General features: G+C 44.2%; 2 protein-coding genes across 2 annotated transcripts; one reads left to right on the plus strand and one right to left on the minus strand.

Moving 5' to 3' along the window:
• The first annotated feature begins 2068 nt into the window (after positions 1–2068).
• LOC120725737 (gap junction delta-4 protein) lies at positions 2069–3887 on the plus strand. Its single transcript, XM_040018751.1, has 2 exons — positions 2069–2562; positions 2695–3887. Exons 1-2 carry the CDS (start codon positions 2499–2501, stop codon positions 3885–3887), a joined length of 1257 nt encoding a protein of 418 aa, XP_039874685.1. The 5' UTR covers positions 2069–2498.
• A 6861-nt stretch (positions 3888–10748) lies between these two features.
• On the minus strand, positions 10749–15938 carry fzd8a (frizzled class receptor 8a). The gene has a single exon (XM_040018805.1). It carries the CDS (start codon positions 15497–15499, stop codon positions 13754–13756), a length of 1746 nt encoding a protein of 581 aa, XP_039874739.1. The 5' UTR covers positions 15500–15938; the 3' UTR covers positions 10749–13753.
• Positions 15939–18941: the final 3003 nt, after the last annotated feature.

Consider the following 18941-nt stretch of genomic DNA (forward strand, 5'->3'; position numbering starts at 1 on the left):
TACCAAAGTATTCTAGAATCAAATGTGAGCCATTTATCTGACAGGTAAAGCTTGGCCCAAATTGGCTCCTGGAACAGGACAACGATCCCATGCACAGCACTAAATCGAGACAGAATAGCTGAAAAAGAAAAGATTCAAAGTCGTCAACCTGACTGAAACAGGAATCGCACACAAGAGAGCGGTGGATAAATTAATGCCGGAAAACGTTGATGAACTGAAGCAACTGTAAAATTTGGTACAACGGGATAGATTAGTCCTGTTACAGTGTTACCAATAGTTTTAATGTTCCCCAAGCCAGTTAGATCTTGCTAATAATTAGAGAAACCTCTGTACGTCCATCTGTTTGCCTTTTCCTCTGCTATCTCGACTCCTGTTCATCTGATCCACCTCAGACCTAGCAGGGGTGTTTCTGGAGCTTGCAGTGTTCTTCCTGGTGTCTCTGCTGCCTTTTTGCAAACTGCTCACACATTTCAGATCATTTGGATTAAAGTTTGGTCAAATACTTTGAATGAAGAGTCAGAAAAGCTAAACTTTGTCCGAAATGGAGACGTAAAATTTGCTCTGATCTGCAATGAGGAGTGACATCATTAGACAATATCATTAAAGGTGCTGAAAGAATTCTCAGTAGGGTTCATCGCTACTTAAACGTTTCACAATGGCATTTGATCTTTTTATCAATATAAAAACAGCTTTAAGATGAAGAAACTGATCCCGCAGGACAAGCATTACGTGTTTTATCTAATTAGAAATTTCTCACCCTGTACGTTCATATCCAATGCTATATCCTGCACTGCTTTCCAAGCCTTTTTATAATCTTTTGGAAAGTTTGTCACTCGTGTTCATTGGAAGCAAACACAAACGTCTCATGCATCATTTCCTAGGAGATGGGAGACGGCTGTGGATCAGGTGGATGTTCAGGTAATTATTTAGGTGGGAACTTTTCCAAGTAATTGGATAAGTGAGGAGCAGCCAAGTTTGAAACGAAAACGATTGTTGGCTTGAATGGAAAATGCATCTACCAAAGCCACAGTCTAATGGGGAGGATGGAAAGCTTTCCTGGGGATATATTGCCATTATGGCCTCATATTTTAATGTAGTGAGTTTGAGAGTTTGATGTGAAAAGCGTTAGCTTTTTTTTTTTTTTTTTTTTAAATCAAACTATGAAATGACTTTAAAAATGTTTTGCTTGTCATTCTTTCTTCTAAAGCAGGGGTAGGCAACTCCAGGCCTCGAGTGCCGGTGTCCTGCAGGTTTTAGATATCACGTGAGTGAGCATGCCGCCACTCGAGGCCTGGAGTTGCCTACCCCTGTTCTAAAGGGTTACCCCTTTTATAGAAACCAATCAGAGTGGATGCCACATTCTACTTTAAATCAGATACAGATTGTGGTCCACGCCACTCCTCTGGGAGGGAGAGAGAGGGTAGCAGTTGAGGCTCTTTTACTGCTAAAACTGTGCCGTTAGCTGTTGCTTTGAACTCAACCGGAGCAGCTGCACAAATTTCTTATGCTGTCTTGAAAAGGTCATCACGGGCAAAATAAAATCAGTCATAACAGACTTCTGAGTGGGATTCTTTGTGTGTGTGGGCAAGCATGGACGTGCTAATGATCACTGATCTGTAGTAATTATGAGCCAAGCCAACTGTCTTTACCCATGTGTGCCCTCAGCAAACTAACGTCATGGGAAATCTGTGCTCTGTACAGGAGAGAGTCAGTCTCTCTCTCTCATGGTCTATATACATATATATGTGTGTATATACATATATAGCATACATACACCTGTGCTGTCTTTAAGACAAATGATTAAACATGGCTGTATTTCCTAGCCGTATTATGCGAGCTTCCAGTAAATCCTTAACAGCCATAAACTGCTATCAGCTGTGGGAAAATGCAGTTTACAACCTCCTTATGTTTCACGAGAGCAAATCCACTGTCTGCATATCTGCACGTTATCTTTATTTGTCATTGTAAAATGCCTCAGTAGCTTCTTATATTTTTATGGAGCGGCCTGTTCGAGCATGCCTACCATTGTGGTGAAGAACCTAATACAGTAGTTTAGCATGAGTAAGCCGGGAGGCTTGTTCTTCTCCTGTAAAGACAACCAGCAGCACCAAAATATCTTTGCAATGCCAGGACAGCGGTGAGCTTTTGCGAGTGGGTTAAGAATAGATCGACAATGGGGCTCACGCCTGTCTTCTGTTGTCTGAGGACAGACGGTTGTCTGCAGGGGACGGAGGAAGAGGTAAGGTGGTGTGCTAACTTCACTCAGCCTTTCAGAAGCTTGGGTGATTCAGATGAATCTGATACAGTTTTACCCGCAGGGACTGGGTGAGAGAATTGGAGTGTCATGCTGCCCACCTGGGAGCCAACGTGATCCTTTGTGGAAAGGCTAGAGGAGAGACAAGAAGTGGATAGGAAGTGGAGTGCTGGCTTAATGATTTTAGCCTTTGGTCCGAGACTGGAGGACCTGACAATTTTGGAGGCCCTTGAGCATAACAGACATGGCGGGATCAAGTGCCTCAGAGGTGCTTTTTATCTCTGTCAATCACAGCATCACTTTAATGGGTGAGTCGCCTCTAGTTTTGTTTTAAATTGTTATTTATGGCTTTAGATATTGGTGTTAAACTAAAGATCATGAGGGTTTTTTTAGGCTGATCGTATAATCGCATCAATTTGTTTTCCTTTTCTTCCCCGCAGGAAAGGTGTGGCTCGTCGTGATGATCTTCCTCCGTGTCCTGATCCTCCTCTTCGCCGGTTATCCTCTCTACCAGGATGAGCAGGAGAGATTTGTGTGCAACACCATCCAGCCTGGCTGCGCCAACGTGTGCTACGATCTGTTTTCTCCTGTTTCACTCTTCCGCTTCTGGCTGGTGCAGCTTGTCACCGTGTGCATCCCTTACATCCTCTTTGTCATCTACGTGGTCCATAAGGTGTCCAACGCCCTCACGGTGGAGCTGAACTCCCAGAAACAAACCAAAGCCTTTCAGCTGTTCAGAATCCGACAGGAGCCGTCCAACAAGTTGCCTCTCGCGGTAGAGCAGCGAGGGTGGGCCCGGTCCTTCAGTGGAGCCTACATCCTCCATCTGATGTTCAGGACTCTGCTGGAAGCAGGCTTTGGAGCAGCTCACTACTATCTGTTTGGTTTCTACATCCCCAGGAGGTTTCTTTGCCAGCATGCTCCGTGCACTACCCAGGTGGACTGCTACATCTCCAGGCCCACTGAGAAGACTGTGATGCTCAACTTTATGCTCGGCGTGGCCGCTCTGTCCTTTTTCCTGAATGTGCTGGATTTTATCTGCACCGTCAAGCGCTTGGTGAGACAGAAGAGCAAGAGGAAGGTGTTGGTTGAGAAAATACTAGAAGAGGAGCAATGCTTCCTTTCAGCGGGAGGAGCGTCCAGGGGCAACGACCAAGAGCAGGAAGCACAAGACGGGCAAAAGGGGGGTTTCCGGAAGAGGAGAGGCAGCAAGGGGTCTTGTGGAGTAGGGAAACGCGATTTAGCTCAAGAACCTCCCTCCATGGAGCGCTACTCTCTTCCTCGTTCTCTCGGCCCGATGGGCTGCACCACCAACAGTAACAATGCCGACTCGGTCTCCCAGGAGGAGGCTCCAGAAAGGGCCGGCAGCGAGGTGGCTCTCTGTCCCTTGGAGCCCATGGGGACGCCCAGATCTATTCGTGTTAGCAAACGGGGCCGACTCAAACCTCCACCCCCACCCAGACGTGACCTTGGTTTTCCCTCTGTGGGGCCATGTGCCCCAGTGGGAGATATTTCCACAGCAACAGCAATCTGTACCAGAAAGGTGGGCCAGTATACACTTGTTGAGGTTGGCTGCAGCGCAGAGCTGCAGACAGGCGACGATGGCCAGGAGAAAAGATCCGAGTGGGTCTGACTTTAATACTGTTGGAACCATATGAAGCAACAACTGCTTGGGTTGATATTTTACCACGTGACTGCCCTGTCACCCTGAGAAGAATCTATAATGGCATTACATTCACCGGACACCTTAGACTCTTATTTGCCATGATTTTTTTAATCATACCATCAAGCCGCATCTCCTTTGCAGCACTGGTCCGGTGATGCAAACTGACAAGAATTCAGCAAATCTCTGAATTTAGCAAGTCAGGAATGACAGTGAACTCAAGCCCTAACTGTCTTCGAGCAAATCCAATCCCTGAAACAATCTAAAAGAGGGCAGCTCACCTGTTGTTTGTTTTTTTCTTTCTCCCCATGATGCTTTTACCCCTTTTATAAACAAAGGCAGGCCCCACCCCACCTGACTGACTTTATTTACTGTGTCAGGGTCCCCGGGGTCAAAGCAGACACGAGCAGCCTCTGGGCGACCTTTTGGAACAAGAGAGTCGGGCCTAAATGAAAGGCAGTAATCTCACTAAGTCGCTGTTACCACACGTAGACGACAGAAAAGGATTCCTCCACAGCAGTGAAGGACACCGTGAAGGCCGATATAAGATCACAAAGCAATTATGTTCTCCCATAGGGGCTCTGTATTTATGGAGACAGCTTGTCACTCTATTTCAGGGCCTCACAGAGCTTAGAAGGAATATAAACCTTAACATGGGCTGACACTAGAAATAGAGCACAGCGGAGCCCTGCAAAGGAGGACTGTGTGCTGCCCTTCAGGTTATCTGCGCTCAGCTTTGGTTTCCCTTTGATCAAAGCTCAGGTTAACGTGTGCCAGAAACTAGCAAACTGCTCCGACACATATCAATCACAGAAATTATGATAACATGAAATGTGACCCTTTTTTTTTCAACTCCCCAGGTGAATTCACGTGGAGGTCAAGAGTCTCCTACAGTAAATCAGCTGCGTTGCTCTTGATTATGTGTCGCTGTCGCTGAGGGGCCAGCCTTTGTGGAAATGGATATCTCTTGATCTTTGTCCTCTTGTGGTTTTTTTGATGAGGACAACAAGAGCTCCGAGCCTCATATCTCACCCAGCTACAGAGTACCGCACCCTGACTGCGACCACGGGGAGGGGAGGGTTCATCAGACCAACATCAAAGGGATTCTTAACTCTTAATGTAAAATGATGCATTCTGAATCCTACAGTTCAAATATTTCACATTATAATGTTGTGTTTACATAGTGTGTCTGGAAAGTATTCACAGCGCTTCACTTTTTCCGTATTTGTTCCAACATCTGAGCGATTGGGATAAAAGGGCCTTAGTCAGGGAGGTGTCCAAAAACCAGATGGTCACTCGAGCATTGCTCTGGACAAGCATTTCTGCGGCACTCCACCAGTCAGGCTTGTGTGGCACATGACAGCCTGCCTGCAGTTTGCCAAAAGGCACCTGAAGGATGGTGCGATGAAACAAAGACTGAACCAAGAGCTGGACATCAGTCGATCAATGCCACCCCACAGTGAAGCAAGGTGGCGGCAGCATCATGCTGTGAGGATGTTTTTTGACAGCAGGAACTGGGAGACTAATCAGGTAAAGATGTATGCTGCCTTGACGATAACCTGCTCCTGAGCGCTCTGGACCTCAGACTGGGGCGAAGGTTAATCTTCAAACAGGACAGCAACTGCAAGCACACAGCCAAGACAACACAGGAGTGGCTTCGGGACCACTCTGCCCAACCAGAGCCCAAACTCTCATCTCTGGAGAGTTATGAGAACAACTGTGCACCGCTCCCCATCCAACCTAAGGGAGCTGTGATTGCTTCCAAAGATGCTTCAACAAAGTATCGAGCAAAGGCTGCCAATCCTTATATACATGTCATGTTTTTCTCTTTTAGTTTTAATAAATATTCAAGAATTTCAAGCAAACGTTTCTTTTACTTTGTCATTATGGGGAATTGTGTGTAGACTTTTTAGGTGACATGACAAAATGTGGAAGAAGTGAAGCTCTGTGAACACTTTCCGGATGCACGGTAACATAAACATTGATTGCAATTACTGCCTTTTTTTTTTAACCTTTATAATATCAAATGAATATATCAAGTCAGTGTGGATTTTTTTTTCAAGTGAGAATTCATGTTTGTGCTTTAAGCTTTTCTTAGATTTTTATGCACTCGTTCATTAGCAGTTCTGATTTTCTATTAAAATGGTGATGACGCTGAAAGCAAACTTTTCTCAGCACTGTATTGTTCCTCCTTCCCGCTGTGCTGTATTCTCTGCACCAGCACTGTACTCTGAAGTCTTGCTGCCCTCCAGTGACGCCGAATGTGAAGTGCTGCCTTGAACTGAATCAGCTGCTCTCTGGAAACGTGAAACGTGCATGTTTTTCCCCCGAATTCCCAGAGCTGTAGGCATGCTGTTCATTTTCAGTTATAAAACCACGTTATTGTACTGAAAGAAAAGGAAAAAACTAATTACTTCTGTTTTCACTGATTATCTCAAAATAGCTTGTTTTACAGATATATTTATTTTGAAAGACAAAAAACTAGTAGCTACTAAAACTACTCCCTGCCTGAATATACCGTACACCACACTGGACCATTAGACTTGCTGTGAAACGTGTGTATTATCATAATGTCCCCTTTTGTGCCTTTTTGTGCTACTGTGAGCATTTAGTAACATCCGCTGCAATGAAACATTGAAATGTGAAAGTGGCTTTTTCTTCTTTTCGTTTGCTACTGCTGTTGTCTCGAAAAATAAAAAGCTAATCAAAGGAATCACCCAAAAATATTTCTTGATTTCAAACATTTCACCAGCGTGTAAATAATAAGCCTTCAGCCATGTAAAGTGGCAGATACTGGTGCTGGCTGGAAAGACTGTCTGATGACCTCTTAAGGAATTTTAGGTTGGGGGAAGCAGTTCCTGCAGAGGATTCTGGGAGAAATAAAGTGCACAATGGAAACACTGGGAAAGTGCATTGGCATGCTATCTGTGGGTGCATGTACTGCAGCTCCTCCTTACAGTAGGCGCTGCTAGCAGACTGTTTATTATGAAATGCTCTGTTCCACAGCAGTGAGTCAAATATGCTGGTGTTAAATCTGCCGCAGGTACAGCCGTGAGTCTGTGGGTTATGTTTCACAGTGAGGCCTTCGATGGGTTTCATTTGGTTCTCATGATGACTCTTTTAATCATTTCGTCAATGTGGTTATTTGGAGTTTAAAAGAAAATTTCAGGACTGCAAATGGACCCTTTTCCTTTTCCACTGGTGATCTGAACTTGAGAAAAACTTAGCTTGGAAACCTCCCACTGTTCTTCGTTTAGGTCTTTAAGAACATTTGATTGGGCGTGTCCACTGTAGCACTTCCAAATATTTGTTATTATAAAGCATCTCTGACTTACAAAAGCCTTACGCCTGTTGTGAGTACAGAGCACAAAGAGACCAGTCCCCAGGCAGCCGTGAGATTTTACACAATCAGAACAATCTGCCCCTCTGTCTCCAGCGAGACAATGATGGCTCCTGTTTTTGGGAGGTCAGCTCATCTTCACTTTGTGCGCTGAGACTACACCCAACACCTTACTCACTGCCCTCCTGTTCCCTGTGAGACACAAACACAAAGTAAAAGCAGCTTCACTGTCCCGCTAACTGTCTGACGCACATTCAGCTGTTGGAAAAGAGGGATCAAGACAGAAAACAGCATGGCTTACATGCACTGTAGTAAACAGAAACTGAAAAAAAAATTGATGAAAAACAAATGTGTATGTTCTATCATTTCCCCTATCATGATGACGCATAAAACCCAACTATTTGTTTAAAACTGGAGTGTTTATTGAACCTTTGGACAAAAAAAAAATTAATTAAATAACAGTTTGTTCAATTTGTAGCATTTGTTTTTTTGCTACATCCTTTGCTACATTTGTAGCAAAGGATGCTACATGTTCAATTTATTGCTAAAAATTTAAGAAGCAACTTATTCATGTTTTTTGGGATAAATTAAGGTAACACTTTATAATACAGCCACTGACCAAGAGCATAATTAAACTGTAATTAAATGGAATTTTAACATATTTCATTTGAAATTACAATATAATTAATTTACCTACAAATACTTAAAGGTGGGCACACTTGAATAATAAAGTGTAATAATGCGTAATAAGAAATATTTATACTTTAAGTAAATTTAAATACTGTGAAGATATTTCAAGTAGTGTGCAGTTTTGTGGTAGTTTTGCAGTGAACATGAGCAATATTTCCTCATCTTACATCATAAATGATGCGGCCAAGTCTAACTTTAACAATCACTGTTCAACACAACTTTCAAAAAGAGTGCACAAAGTTTCACATTTTCTGTAAAGACACCTGGCAGTAAGATAGGTTAATCCTCTTCATAATATGGCCTGTGCCTTGAAAAGTACAGCAGAATAGCAGAATTTAGGCACCACTTCAAATGACTTATGCACTGATTAAATATACATACAATGTATTTATTTATTTCCTGTACAATACGTGAAGTTTATGCAGTATTTAAGATTACTTACAAACTATTTAAATGTACTTACAATATAATGAGTTCTTTGTTTCCTTTATAACTTCCAGTGTACCTACCTGTAAGTATTTGCAGGTAAATATAATTACAACGTCATTTTAAGTAGAAAAATTCAGAGGAATTACAGCCTTAGTCACAAGCTAATGTATCGTATGTGATACACTTGGCTTTACAGGGTTGAGCATCTTTCTGTGCTCTGTCATCGACAGGGTGCATAAAAACCTAAACCTCAGTGTGGAGTCAGTCTGTCTACGAGGAACCACCTCAGGGTCGTACAGTGGACAATCCACAGTTACACAAAAAAAACAACTATGACTCTATTATAATACAGGAAATACAATGTAAACAAAAGCACAGAGTGTGTGTATTTTAGATCTATTCTTTTATGGTTACTCAGACTAATGCATCAATAAATATAAAAGGATTAACACGAACTTTATCTGAACAGAGGCTGATGTGGAGCAGCTATGAAGTAGAATAAAAATGCATCATTTTATAATTTATCGTTGTTTTCAGTTTGACCTGCTCAAGACACTTCTTGAGTATTAATTTGTGCTCCGTTGTGTCTTTTGTGTTAAATGTCTCACAGTAAAAAAAACAAAGCAAGAGAAATCTGCACTGTATCAGCAGCAGGACAAAAGAGTACTCCTAGCTGATGGCTCCCTCAAGTGTACACAGATGGGTATTACATTAAAAAGTAACAAAATTGAAGCATATGGAACATAATGACTAGAATTTCTGCTGATCACAGCATATATACTGACAGATACTGTGTCCCCTAAATCTTTGTTACAGTTATCACTGGTGCTGAGCGCCTTTGGCTGGGATGAAGGTTCGTCCCTGCTGTGCCCGTACCCAGAATGTATCTGGAAAAACCGTCGGTCCTTGGGATGAAAGATGTGAAGCGCTGAGGGGAACACAGAGTTCTGCTCCTGCTGTGTGTTTGCGAGAGAAGGACAGGGTGGAGGGTCAGCAGCTTTAACATTAATCTTAACGGGTCCCAGAAACCTGAGGTCACTGTTATTCTTTATGCATAGAAGGATACACCCAAGGAAACTCTGGAGTTTAATTGCTATTGTTCAACATTCACTGGCAAATATAACCAGGATTTTTTTTAAGGAAAAACAATAGTTGCTGGCCTTATATTTACAAAATCCAAGTGGGATCACATGTGTTAGTGCTTAAGAAAAGACATTTTTAATGTAAATCTAACAATAGATAATACTGGGCTGATTTGTCTGTCGAAAACAGCCAATACAGATCACAAGATGCTGTCCACAGCTGCGGCGTGTCCTCTCACTGCGCTGAGATTAAACATAAAATCTTTACCCAAGTGTACCGGCAGGATCGATGGTATTAAAAAGCATGACCTGCCCAGCACCCCTCCGCTCTCCTCTGTCTGCCTTTCATCAAATGCTGCCATTAATATTTGATAAGCAGCAAGTCAGAATGTTCCTCCTGGCTGCAGAGAGTGATCAGGAAACAAGACAATTCAATCAGGGGGAGCGAGAGTGAATGATTGGATTTCCTCACCGTTTGAGGGATTTGATTCTTATCAGATTTAAGTTTGCTACCATTCTGCTCCAGTGGAGCTCAGGGATGCACTGAGAATAAAGAGCCCCGAAAAGAACAAATAGGTAGCCTCGAACAGCTGAAAATACACATTTAACTCAGACACGACCTGCACTGTATCCTCCTCCATACCTTACCATACGATGAATGCACCTAAAAGACATTCTGTGCAGGAAACAGGCTACAACATAACAATGTGTATATAACAGCCAAGCCAAAACCTGCTTCCTTAAGCACCTGGATGGCTGGATTGTGAAGGCAAATATGTGGGGATGTTGTATATTGGTGTATGGTACCAGGTTTGAGAGGAGAGGTATAAATAAAAATGGTCTAACATTAACTTGTATCTTAGACGTTTCAGGTAAAAGAGATAGAGCTAAGTGCTAGTGAGGGATTAGGACTACGATTCAATTTATCTTGTTCTCAGTTTAACCATATGTGGTTAACTAACTCTGGAAATCTTTCAACCTGTGAATCCCAGCCAAGGATTACAGAAGCTGAGGTGTATGTGGAAAAATATGCACAGCTATTACAGTTATTAAAGTTAAAACCATGTGGTCCTGACGAAAACTCAAGCGAAAGGTTCATTAAAAGTAAAGTAAAGTAAGTACCCCACTTGTGGAAAAAAATTGAAACATGAAAGTAATTAAATCGTCATAACTTGCAAAATATGTTTGAAATCCTAAGCTGGACAAATTAAACTTAGCTAAACATGATGTATCAACTGCTGAAATACTATAGTTTGATAAAATTATGAATAACAAATTGTGACCAGTTTGCAAAATGTATGGCTAGTAGTTAAAATTGCTGAAGTTTGAAATGATTAACCGTTGAAATAGATAAGCTAACATTCTGAATGAAGCCAAATCCTTAGATTGTTTGGTAAAAGTCCAGTTAAAGCTGCTAAGTTATGATGAATAAACATTTAAAATGCAGTGGCTTGCAAAAACTATGTATAAATAGATAATTTGGCAGTGCGTAATTTACATGAGTATTAGGATAAGCCTTGTCTGGTTCTCGGATTAATAATGTTGATTAGCTCTGAAAACATTTAAGCAGTGACTCACAACCAGCTATCAGGGGTATGTGGAAAGATTAACACAACTATTAATTATCAAATATCAAAAAGACTCAGCAGACCCTAACCCTAAGCTAATTAAAAGTAAATGAAAAATAGACCACTAGCGAAAAAAGTCGCAAAAAGATAGTAAAAGAAGAAGTTATAACTCGCTAAATGTGGCTAACAGTTGACATGATTAGCTTACAGTGGGGACAAATTCAACTGTTAGCTAAACATGATGTATCGACAGCTGAAATACCACAATTTGCTAAAATTAAGAATAAAAACTTTACATTAAAAAACTGTGTAAATGGTTGTAAATAATGCTAAAAGTATGGCTAGCCTAGCAGTCAAACTGTTAAGTAACATTACTGGCTAACAGCAGAAATAGCAAGATAATGTTTGAATAACTGGAACTGTTGAAAATGATGAACTACAAGTAAAAATGAAGATGTTAGCCAGACAAAACAGATCAACATGTGAAACTGGATGACATAATGACATGAAAAGCTGTGAAATGGAATAAGCTATTAATTTAACTGAGAAATAATGATATTTATGGAACCCAGATCTATGTTCAAATGTGTCACTGGTGATGAAGATGAACCTCTTTCATCTGACTGTGAGCACTAATTGTTGAAACATCTCATCTTTATTCCAAAATGAGTAGCAAACGATGACACCACAAATACAGATACTGTATGTAGAACTGCGCAGTGCTGTTTTAACCACTAGATGGGGCTGCAGAGCAGGTCCATTGCTGTGATGCTGGCAGGCTGAGAGAGCTGCAGCTCAGCACTGTTTGGATAAGATAAACACCAGAGAACCAGACTGAAAGACTGAAAGCAACCGTGATTATTCATGAAAATAAAACAACAAACGACTTGGAGCATTAAGCTGAAATGTGAGATGGAGGGACGCTGTGTTTACATGTGAAATAAACTTTTTCAAACTTAACTATACCACCAAATGTGACAGTTAATGCCTCCACACAAACATTAACACTACTCAGAGCTATGCCAGTTTTGTAGAAAATGACCACAATGTAAAGAGACCACTGCCCATCTTGAAAAAAGTTACTTTCAACTTCAAACTTTATTATCTTGTTCTTCGCTGAGAGCAGGGATCATTAGGCTGGCAGTGATGCAGGATTTACAAAGCTGACTTACACTGCCAGCAGATGCATGTCCATGCTGCATTTACAGTGTGAGTGTAGAGGAATAAAGCAGGAACAAAGCAGTCACTACAAAGCCTACTGTCACCATTGACCAGCAAATCAAAGGCATGTCTATGCTGGGTTACAGTGTATCATCTTATGCCAGCGCATTGGGTTAATTGGGACCAAACCAGATAGATACATTTGTAGCAAAAAAAGAAGAAGAAGAAGAAAAAAAAAGCCTCGATTAAGGGGCTTTAAGATGTGAGATCATGTGAACAGACCACCTGTGGGGCTTTCATTGAGATTTCAATATCATTCATGTCAAGGCCCCTGCACTCACTGACACAGCTTGAGCTGAGGGAGAAGATGCTTCAATTGAAACCTCTGCAAAAAAAAAAAAAAAAAAGCCAAACACAAGACGCAGGGGCTCTGGCAGGTTTCAGCTCTGACAACCCCTCCCAAAAAAGCAAGGGGGTCCCAAAATGCTCTTTCAATTGTAGGCCGTCCATCAAAGCATCCAAATGGGGACGTTTAGGGGGAACCTTGGCACATCAGACAGACACTCGTAATACACACCACCTTTATTCTAGGCTGTTAAAAAAAAGAAAGAAAGATCAAAGTTTCTCCAGATGAAAAGGGTCCGTTCCCTGCATTTATACCCCCCCCCATTCACCCACTCCCTCTTTTACCAAATTAAGAAAGCAGGCTTCGGCAGGCATGTGAAGAGGACTTTTAACAATTATGGAGATGCTCCAACTCAACCCCTGCCTCTAATTACCGGTCTCTGATGGTTAAAAGGGCTTCCTTTTTACCCGGGACTCTCAAAAGCTGCCATCATCAACATGGTGACCATAAGGAACCACGAAAAACAAAAAAATAAATAAAATAAAAACAGATATAAGGCTGCACAGACTGGCACACAGAAATCCTCAAAAGCACTGCACAGATATTGAGATTTGTCAAATGGTTTTATTGTCAAAATAAAGGTCATATTTGCTTTCTTCACAAAAGAAACATCTACACTTTATACAAATTTACAATATCTTATAAACTTTTCTTTTATACACATATGTACACGTTTTCTCTCCGTTGTTGTTTTTACAGAACTTTTATATAAATACATTTGTAATTACAAAATCAACGACCCATTTAAAAAAAACAACAACAAAACTATTGGGCACTGTTAAGGCTTAATTTAAACCATCTTTGACGAGATTGGAGATTATACAACGTTATCTGGCACTGTGTAGAGAAAATAGCAATAAAAATCCCCCCCCCCCAAAAAAAATGTTCTTTGTGTGAAGCTGGTTAGAAACTAAAACCTCTGCCCCCAGCAGGTAATGGCCACATTGTGTAAAAAGCCTCATTCTGTACCTCTAATACATACAAACAGGAAAGGGGGCGTGTGTGGGGCTTAACCTGTGTGAATGCCAGGTACATTGTTTCAACCAATTCTCAGTTCATTACGATGCAAATTGCTCGACACCTGGAGTGATGGGTTATCTCCCAAAACAATTAGCAGTTCCCATAAGCTGCTTTTAGTGAACCCACCCACCCACTCCAATTCAAACCTGGGACAGTGGCATCTGCTTGGGGCAAGACACAGAGCTGGCTGTGCCCGACCTCCACGTCAGTCCGGTGCTCACGTCGCTGTACATGGAGCCGCTGGTGCCTTTGCTGCCCCAGCAGCACCTGGTGCAGAAAGTTCTCCAAGAGTCCAAAGTTTTCCCAGACCAGATCCACACCCCGGACGTGATGCCCACTAGAAGGCACATAAAGTATTTCAGCATAAAAACGGCATAGTCCGGAGTCCTGCGGTCCCGCTCTAATAAACAGTTAAAGCAGTTGTGCGTGACCTCCCAGCTCTGTCTGTTGTGCTGCTCATAAAAGTAACAGGCCACTATGATAGTGGCGGGCACCGTGTAGAGCACCGTGAAGATGCCTATTCTGATCATCAGCTTCTCGAGTTTGTCAGTTTTGGTGCCGCCCTGCTTGATGACGCTGCGGATCCTGAACAGCGACACAAATCCAGCCAGCAGGAACATCGTCCCTATGAATAAATAAATCACCAAAGGCGCGAGGACGAAGCCCCGCAGGTTGTCCAGGTTCTGGTTCCCCACGTAACAGATGCCAGCCACCGAGTCTCCATCCACGGAGCTCAGCGCCAGGACCGCGATGGACTTCATGCTGGGGATAAGCCAAGCGGCCAGGTGGAAGTACTGAGAGTAGCTGGCGATCGCCTCGTTGCCCCACTTCATCCCGGCCGCCAGGAACCAGGTCAGGGAGAGGATGACCCACCAAATGGAGCTGGCCATGCCGAAAAAGTAAATAAGGAGGAAGACCACGGTGCAGAGCGCGGGGCCGGTCGTCTCGTAGTGGATGTGCTCCACGTCGAACTCCCGGTTGCACGCCACTTTCTCGTGCCCGGCGATTAGCCTGACGATGTAGCCGACCGACACGAACATGTAACACGCCGAGAGGAAGATGATGGGTCTCTCCGGGTACTTGAAGCGCTCCATGTCGATGAGGAAAGTAGCCACGGTGGCGAAGGTGGACACAAAGCACAGCACTGACCAAAGTCCGATCCAAAAAGCGGTGAACGCTCTTTCGTCGTGCGTAAAATAGGGATTGTGGCACGGCATGGCGCAGTTGGTGATCTGCCCCGTCTTGACCCGGTTGTACAGCGGGTGGCGTTCCGTGTTCACCGGCACCATGGGCTCCAAACATGTGCATCCCGGCTCGCACGGAGCGGCGGGCGGCTTGTATTTCCCCGGCGTGCCGGGTCTGCCGGGCTTATTTTTCGGCGGATTGTAACCCTTACCTGGGTGGTTGGTGGGTTTGGAGAGTACCGGGGACGCTGTAGTTGAATCGGTTCTGTTGTAGTCCATGCACAGCGTGTCTGGGTTGCCCTGCACCGGCAGCAGGTCGCACCTCATCCTGTCCGGCCAGGGAAATCCGTACTGCCTCATGAGAGGCGCACAGCCGGCCCGAGCTCTTTCACACACGCTCCGGCACGGGGGGAGAGGTTTTTTGTAGTCCTCCAGGCAGATCGGCGTGTACATGCTGCAGAGGAAGAACTTCAGGTCCGGCGAGCACTGGATCTCAACCAGAGGCCAGAACTGGTGCACCTCCAGTCCCGCCTCGTCCTGCGTGTCGTGGTTAAACTGGTTGGGCATGTACGTGTAGTTGTAGCCGATTCCCTTGCACAGAGGCACGGCTATCTCCTGGCAGGTGATTTCCTTGGCTGTGGTGCAGCTGGATCGCGGAAAGAGAACGAGCGAGAGGAGCAGATAAATCCCAAACAGGTCCATCTCTCCGGCGCGTCGCGTCCTTCTCTTTCTGCTCTGGCGCAAACGGCGATAAATCCTCTCAGGCGTCTGCTTTCGCCTCCAGCCCGGTTAGATGCTGCGCGGCGATCCCATCTCGCTTCTCTCGGGATCTTGCACGGAGTTGCGAGCAATGTGCAAGCCTTGTTTACTTTAGGCTGAGGAGGAGCAGGAGGAGGAGAGAAAGGAGCCTACAGGGCGGAGAGCGGAGCTCAAGATGGCTGAGAGGAGAATCCAGCTTCTTCTTCTGGAAGCTGCTGTCAGTATCCAAAGAGGAAAAAAGAAAAGAAAAACCCCAAGTAATGTCCGATCGTTGCACGCGGGGGGGACGTGGGCCTCCTTTCTTTCTCCAAAACACAGCGACCACATTCAGTCGGCTTGTCCCACCTCTCTCCTGGTTCCCATACAAAACATCAGCTTGTGGACGAAGCGGTGCCGATATATACGAGAGCCCGGCTGAACACACCCCCGGAGCCCCTGCTCCTATCACAGAGAGACAGGGGCGGGGCTTCCCAGCTATCACTCAAGCTTCCTTACCTAAAGTCTTATATAGCTCATAATCAGAGAAGTGTCGCCAGTTGTTTTGTGACTCCGGGTTCAGGACGGTGATGCGCGAAGTTACCGAGAGCCGCGGATCCTCGGACACTGAGACCAAACAGACATATTTTAAAAATGAATGAAGCCACCTGCGTGACACAGTTGTGCACCTTGTGTCCTTTATTTATCATTTTTATGAACTTCCCAGAGCTGCTAGTGCTCTCCAAACAAACTCTGTCTACGCAGTAAAGTCAAAAGAATTCCACAACAAGCACAAAACAAGAGCGTTAACACACATTTCAAAAATCACTCCAGCGTTCACTGTCGTGTAACTTTCCTTCAACACACCAGCTTTGATAGCGTCACAACAACAGTTAACACGCACACCAGGCGCGGGGAGGATGCCTCTGGCTGCAGATGATTGTGTCTGCCAGAGAGGGGCCGGTTCGGTAAATTGGCTAATTTGCGCATGATAAGACTACCCAGGGAGCTGTCTGTCCTTGTGAAAAGCTGTTTTATTTTTTAAATGAGGTGCTAATGTTTCGTTTAACGGCTCGCACAGAGCTCCGCGGGAGGCGTAATTGCGCGAGGCAAAGACCGGGCGGCATGAGCACGCTGAGACAGTGGCAGAGCCCTCATATCAGTGTTAACATGATTGTCGAGCCTGTCTGGAGAAGGGGGGTGGGATGGGGGGGGGGGTGTCTCTGTAGTAATGTGACGCTAATCTCATTGTAGTGAATCTTTTTTTTCCTTTTTTCTCTCTCTCCGCACACAGTTTCTGTTACTTCTCTAAAGACTTGCTCCACATCAAATCAAATGCACTGCACAGAGGAGAGTGCTCAACTGTATACAAGGTAGGCAAACTTAATGCTCCCTCACACATCAGTGCATGAATGGAAGAAGCTCCTTCATGTCAGAGCACAACCTCCTGCAAGCGCTGAAATTGTGTCCAAATAAATACCAAATATATTTGCAAAATATGAACAAAAATCGACATTTAACATGACAGCATCAAGATTAAATGTTAGATATGTCGGATTTAAAGCTAGCTAGGGCAGGTTCCGGATGTTCTTGCAGGAGATAAACATTGGAATCCCCCATCTGATGACACTTTATTCTCAAATGCACCACAAGGCGAAGACCTCTGTAACATTTAGGAAGCTGTTTTTTTACATTCCTGTGACTTCCGCTGATGTGCAGTTTAATTTAACCGTGGCATCATTCTAACCGACTGTCTAGAAGATGGAAAACCGCACAGCTTCTGTTAAAAAAGAAAAAAACCCCAAAGAGGCAGGCAAGGCTAGACATGTGATCGGCACATCTGCTCGAAACTTGATCTCCATCTCACAAACAAGGGAGATGTGCTTTTGAGTTGGCATTTTTGTCACACACACACACTTCCAGCAAGAGTTTGAGTGTTAAAAAGTGAATGTGTGGTCTCACTCTTTTTTTTTTCCCTTAAAGCATCATCTTCCCAGTTTCCCATCCCAGTATAATGCAGCATTGTGTGTGTGTGCTGGGACTGGTGTGTGGTGGTCATGGTGTTGGAGTTTATTGTGTTTGGAGTGGAGCCAGGTCTTTATCATTTGAGGCAACTTTTAAAAAAATATACACGCACACACATGGACTCGACTCACTGAAAGGATAACACAAGCCTGGGTGAGCTGAGCATCAGGAGAACACAGACTGATTAAGTGAGTCGCCGGTGTGAGATAACAAAGAAGGAGCTCTGTTAATGGCTGTTTGCTTTTGATTAGGAAACAAGAGTTGAGCTGGCAGCTCTGCAGAGGTATGCAAGTGTACGTTTGTGCACACGATGGACGGTGTGATATTTTCCCAATAATAAACTTTGGAGAAAGAAAAAAAGAAAATGGGCACGTAATAAAAAAAAGGGAGTGAGGGTAAGGTGCTGGTCACAGTGTGGGAGAATGATGGAGGGAGCAGAGGGAGGATAGATGAGGGTGAGAGAGGGCGTTGTGGACAGAGATAATGATTTACTCTGAAGGAAGTGCACTTGTGTCCTGTTTGCAACGCATGCTGTGAGAAAATCTCCCCGCCGCCACACCGAAGCCTTGAAAAAACACTCTGTGACCAATGAATAAAATCCACAATCATGTCAAGATCCAGAGTTAATGCGTGCAGTTTAAAGCCTCGCTCTGTCCGTCAGTGTCAAGTGCTGCCGCTGAAGAAAGGGAGCCCATCGAGTGCGACTGCTTGCCAAATCCTGGACTTACCTCAGAGATGGTGAGACAGAGATATGCTAATGCAACTTTATCTTGTAAAGGAAAGCTTCGAGCAGATTTAGCCAATCTGCTGGACACAATTCCAAGAGCCTCGGTGGCATTTAGCGGGCTCGCGCTAACCCCGGGCTGCTTGTTAAGACTTCATTAGCTGTGTTTGCTCAGGCCTCTTCTTTCCAAAGAGGTGGAGGAGGGCTCCCCAGGCTCCAGCTCCGGCCCCACTCTAGCCCCTCCATATGGGGCTTGTTTGCTCATGGCTGGCCTGGTAATCACTTTCAGGTGGAGCTGGAAGAGACGGAGCGAGGCTGAGTGAGGGGATTTTGGAGAGAGCTGGACACCGTGCTCCTAGCCCCTGCCACTGAACCCCCCCCCCCAGTTTCCACCGGGGCACTCCTGAGGTGACAGAGTGTGCAACGTGTACCCTGTGAATTAACTCACCTAGGGCCCATTATCTTAACAAACACAGCCGGCCCCTCTAATCAACCTACTGCTGGGAGGACAGAAGGCCCCTGTAAATCCTTCCCTATGGCCCCTGAAGGGTGAAAACTATCAAATAAGTGAGAGAATCACAACTTGTATTAACAAGACACCACAAGGAAACTTTGAAACTTCATTTCCTGCTATAGTTCAATTATATTTATACGCCCTGA

This window comes from Simochromis diagramma, unplaced genomic scaffold, assembly GCF_900408965.1.
Source record: "Simochromis diagramma unplaced genomic scaffold, fSimDia1.1 OVJJ01000717.1, whole genome shotgun sequence".
Taxonomy (NCBI): domain Eukaryota; kingdom Metazoa; phylum Chordata; class Actinopteri; order Cichliformes; family Cichlidae; genus Simochromis; species Simochromis diagramma.

Coding starts and splice junctions, on each gene's coding strand:
- LOC120725737 (XM_040018751.1), top strand. CDS start 2,499: ATGGCGGGATCAAGTGCCTCAGAGGTGCTTTTTATCTCTGTCAATCAC. Junction 2,563..2,694: donor TCACAGCATCACTTTAATGG/GTGAGTCGCCTC, acceptor TCTTCCCCGCAG/GAAAGGTGTGGCTCGTCGTG.
- fzd8a (XM_040018805.1), bottom strand. CDS start 15,499: ATGGACCTGTTTGGGATTTATCTGCTCCTCTCGCTCGTTCTCTTTCCG.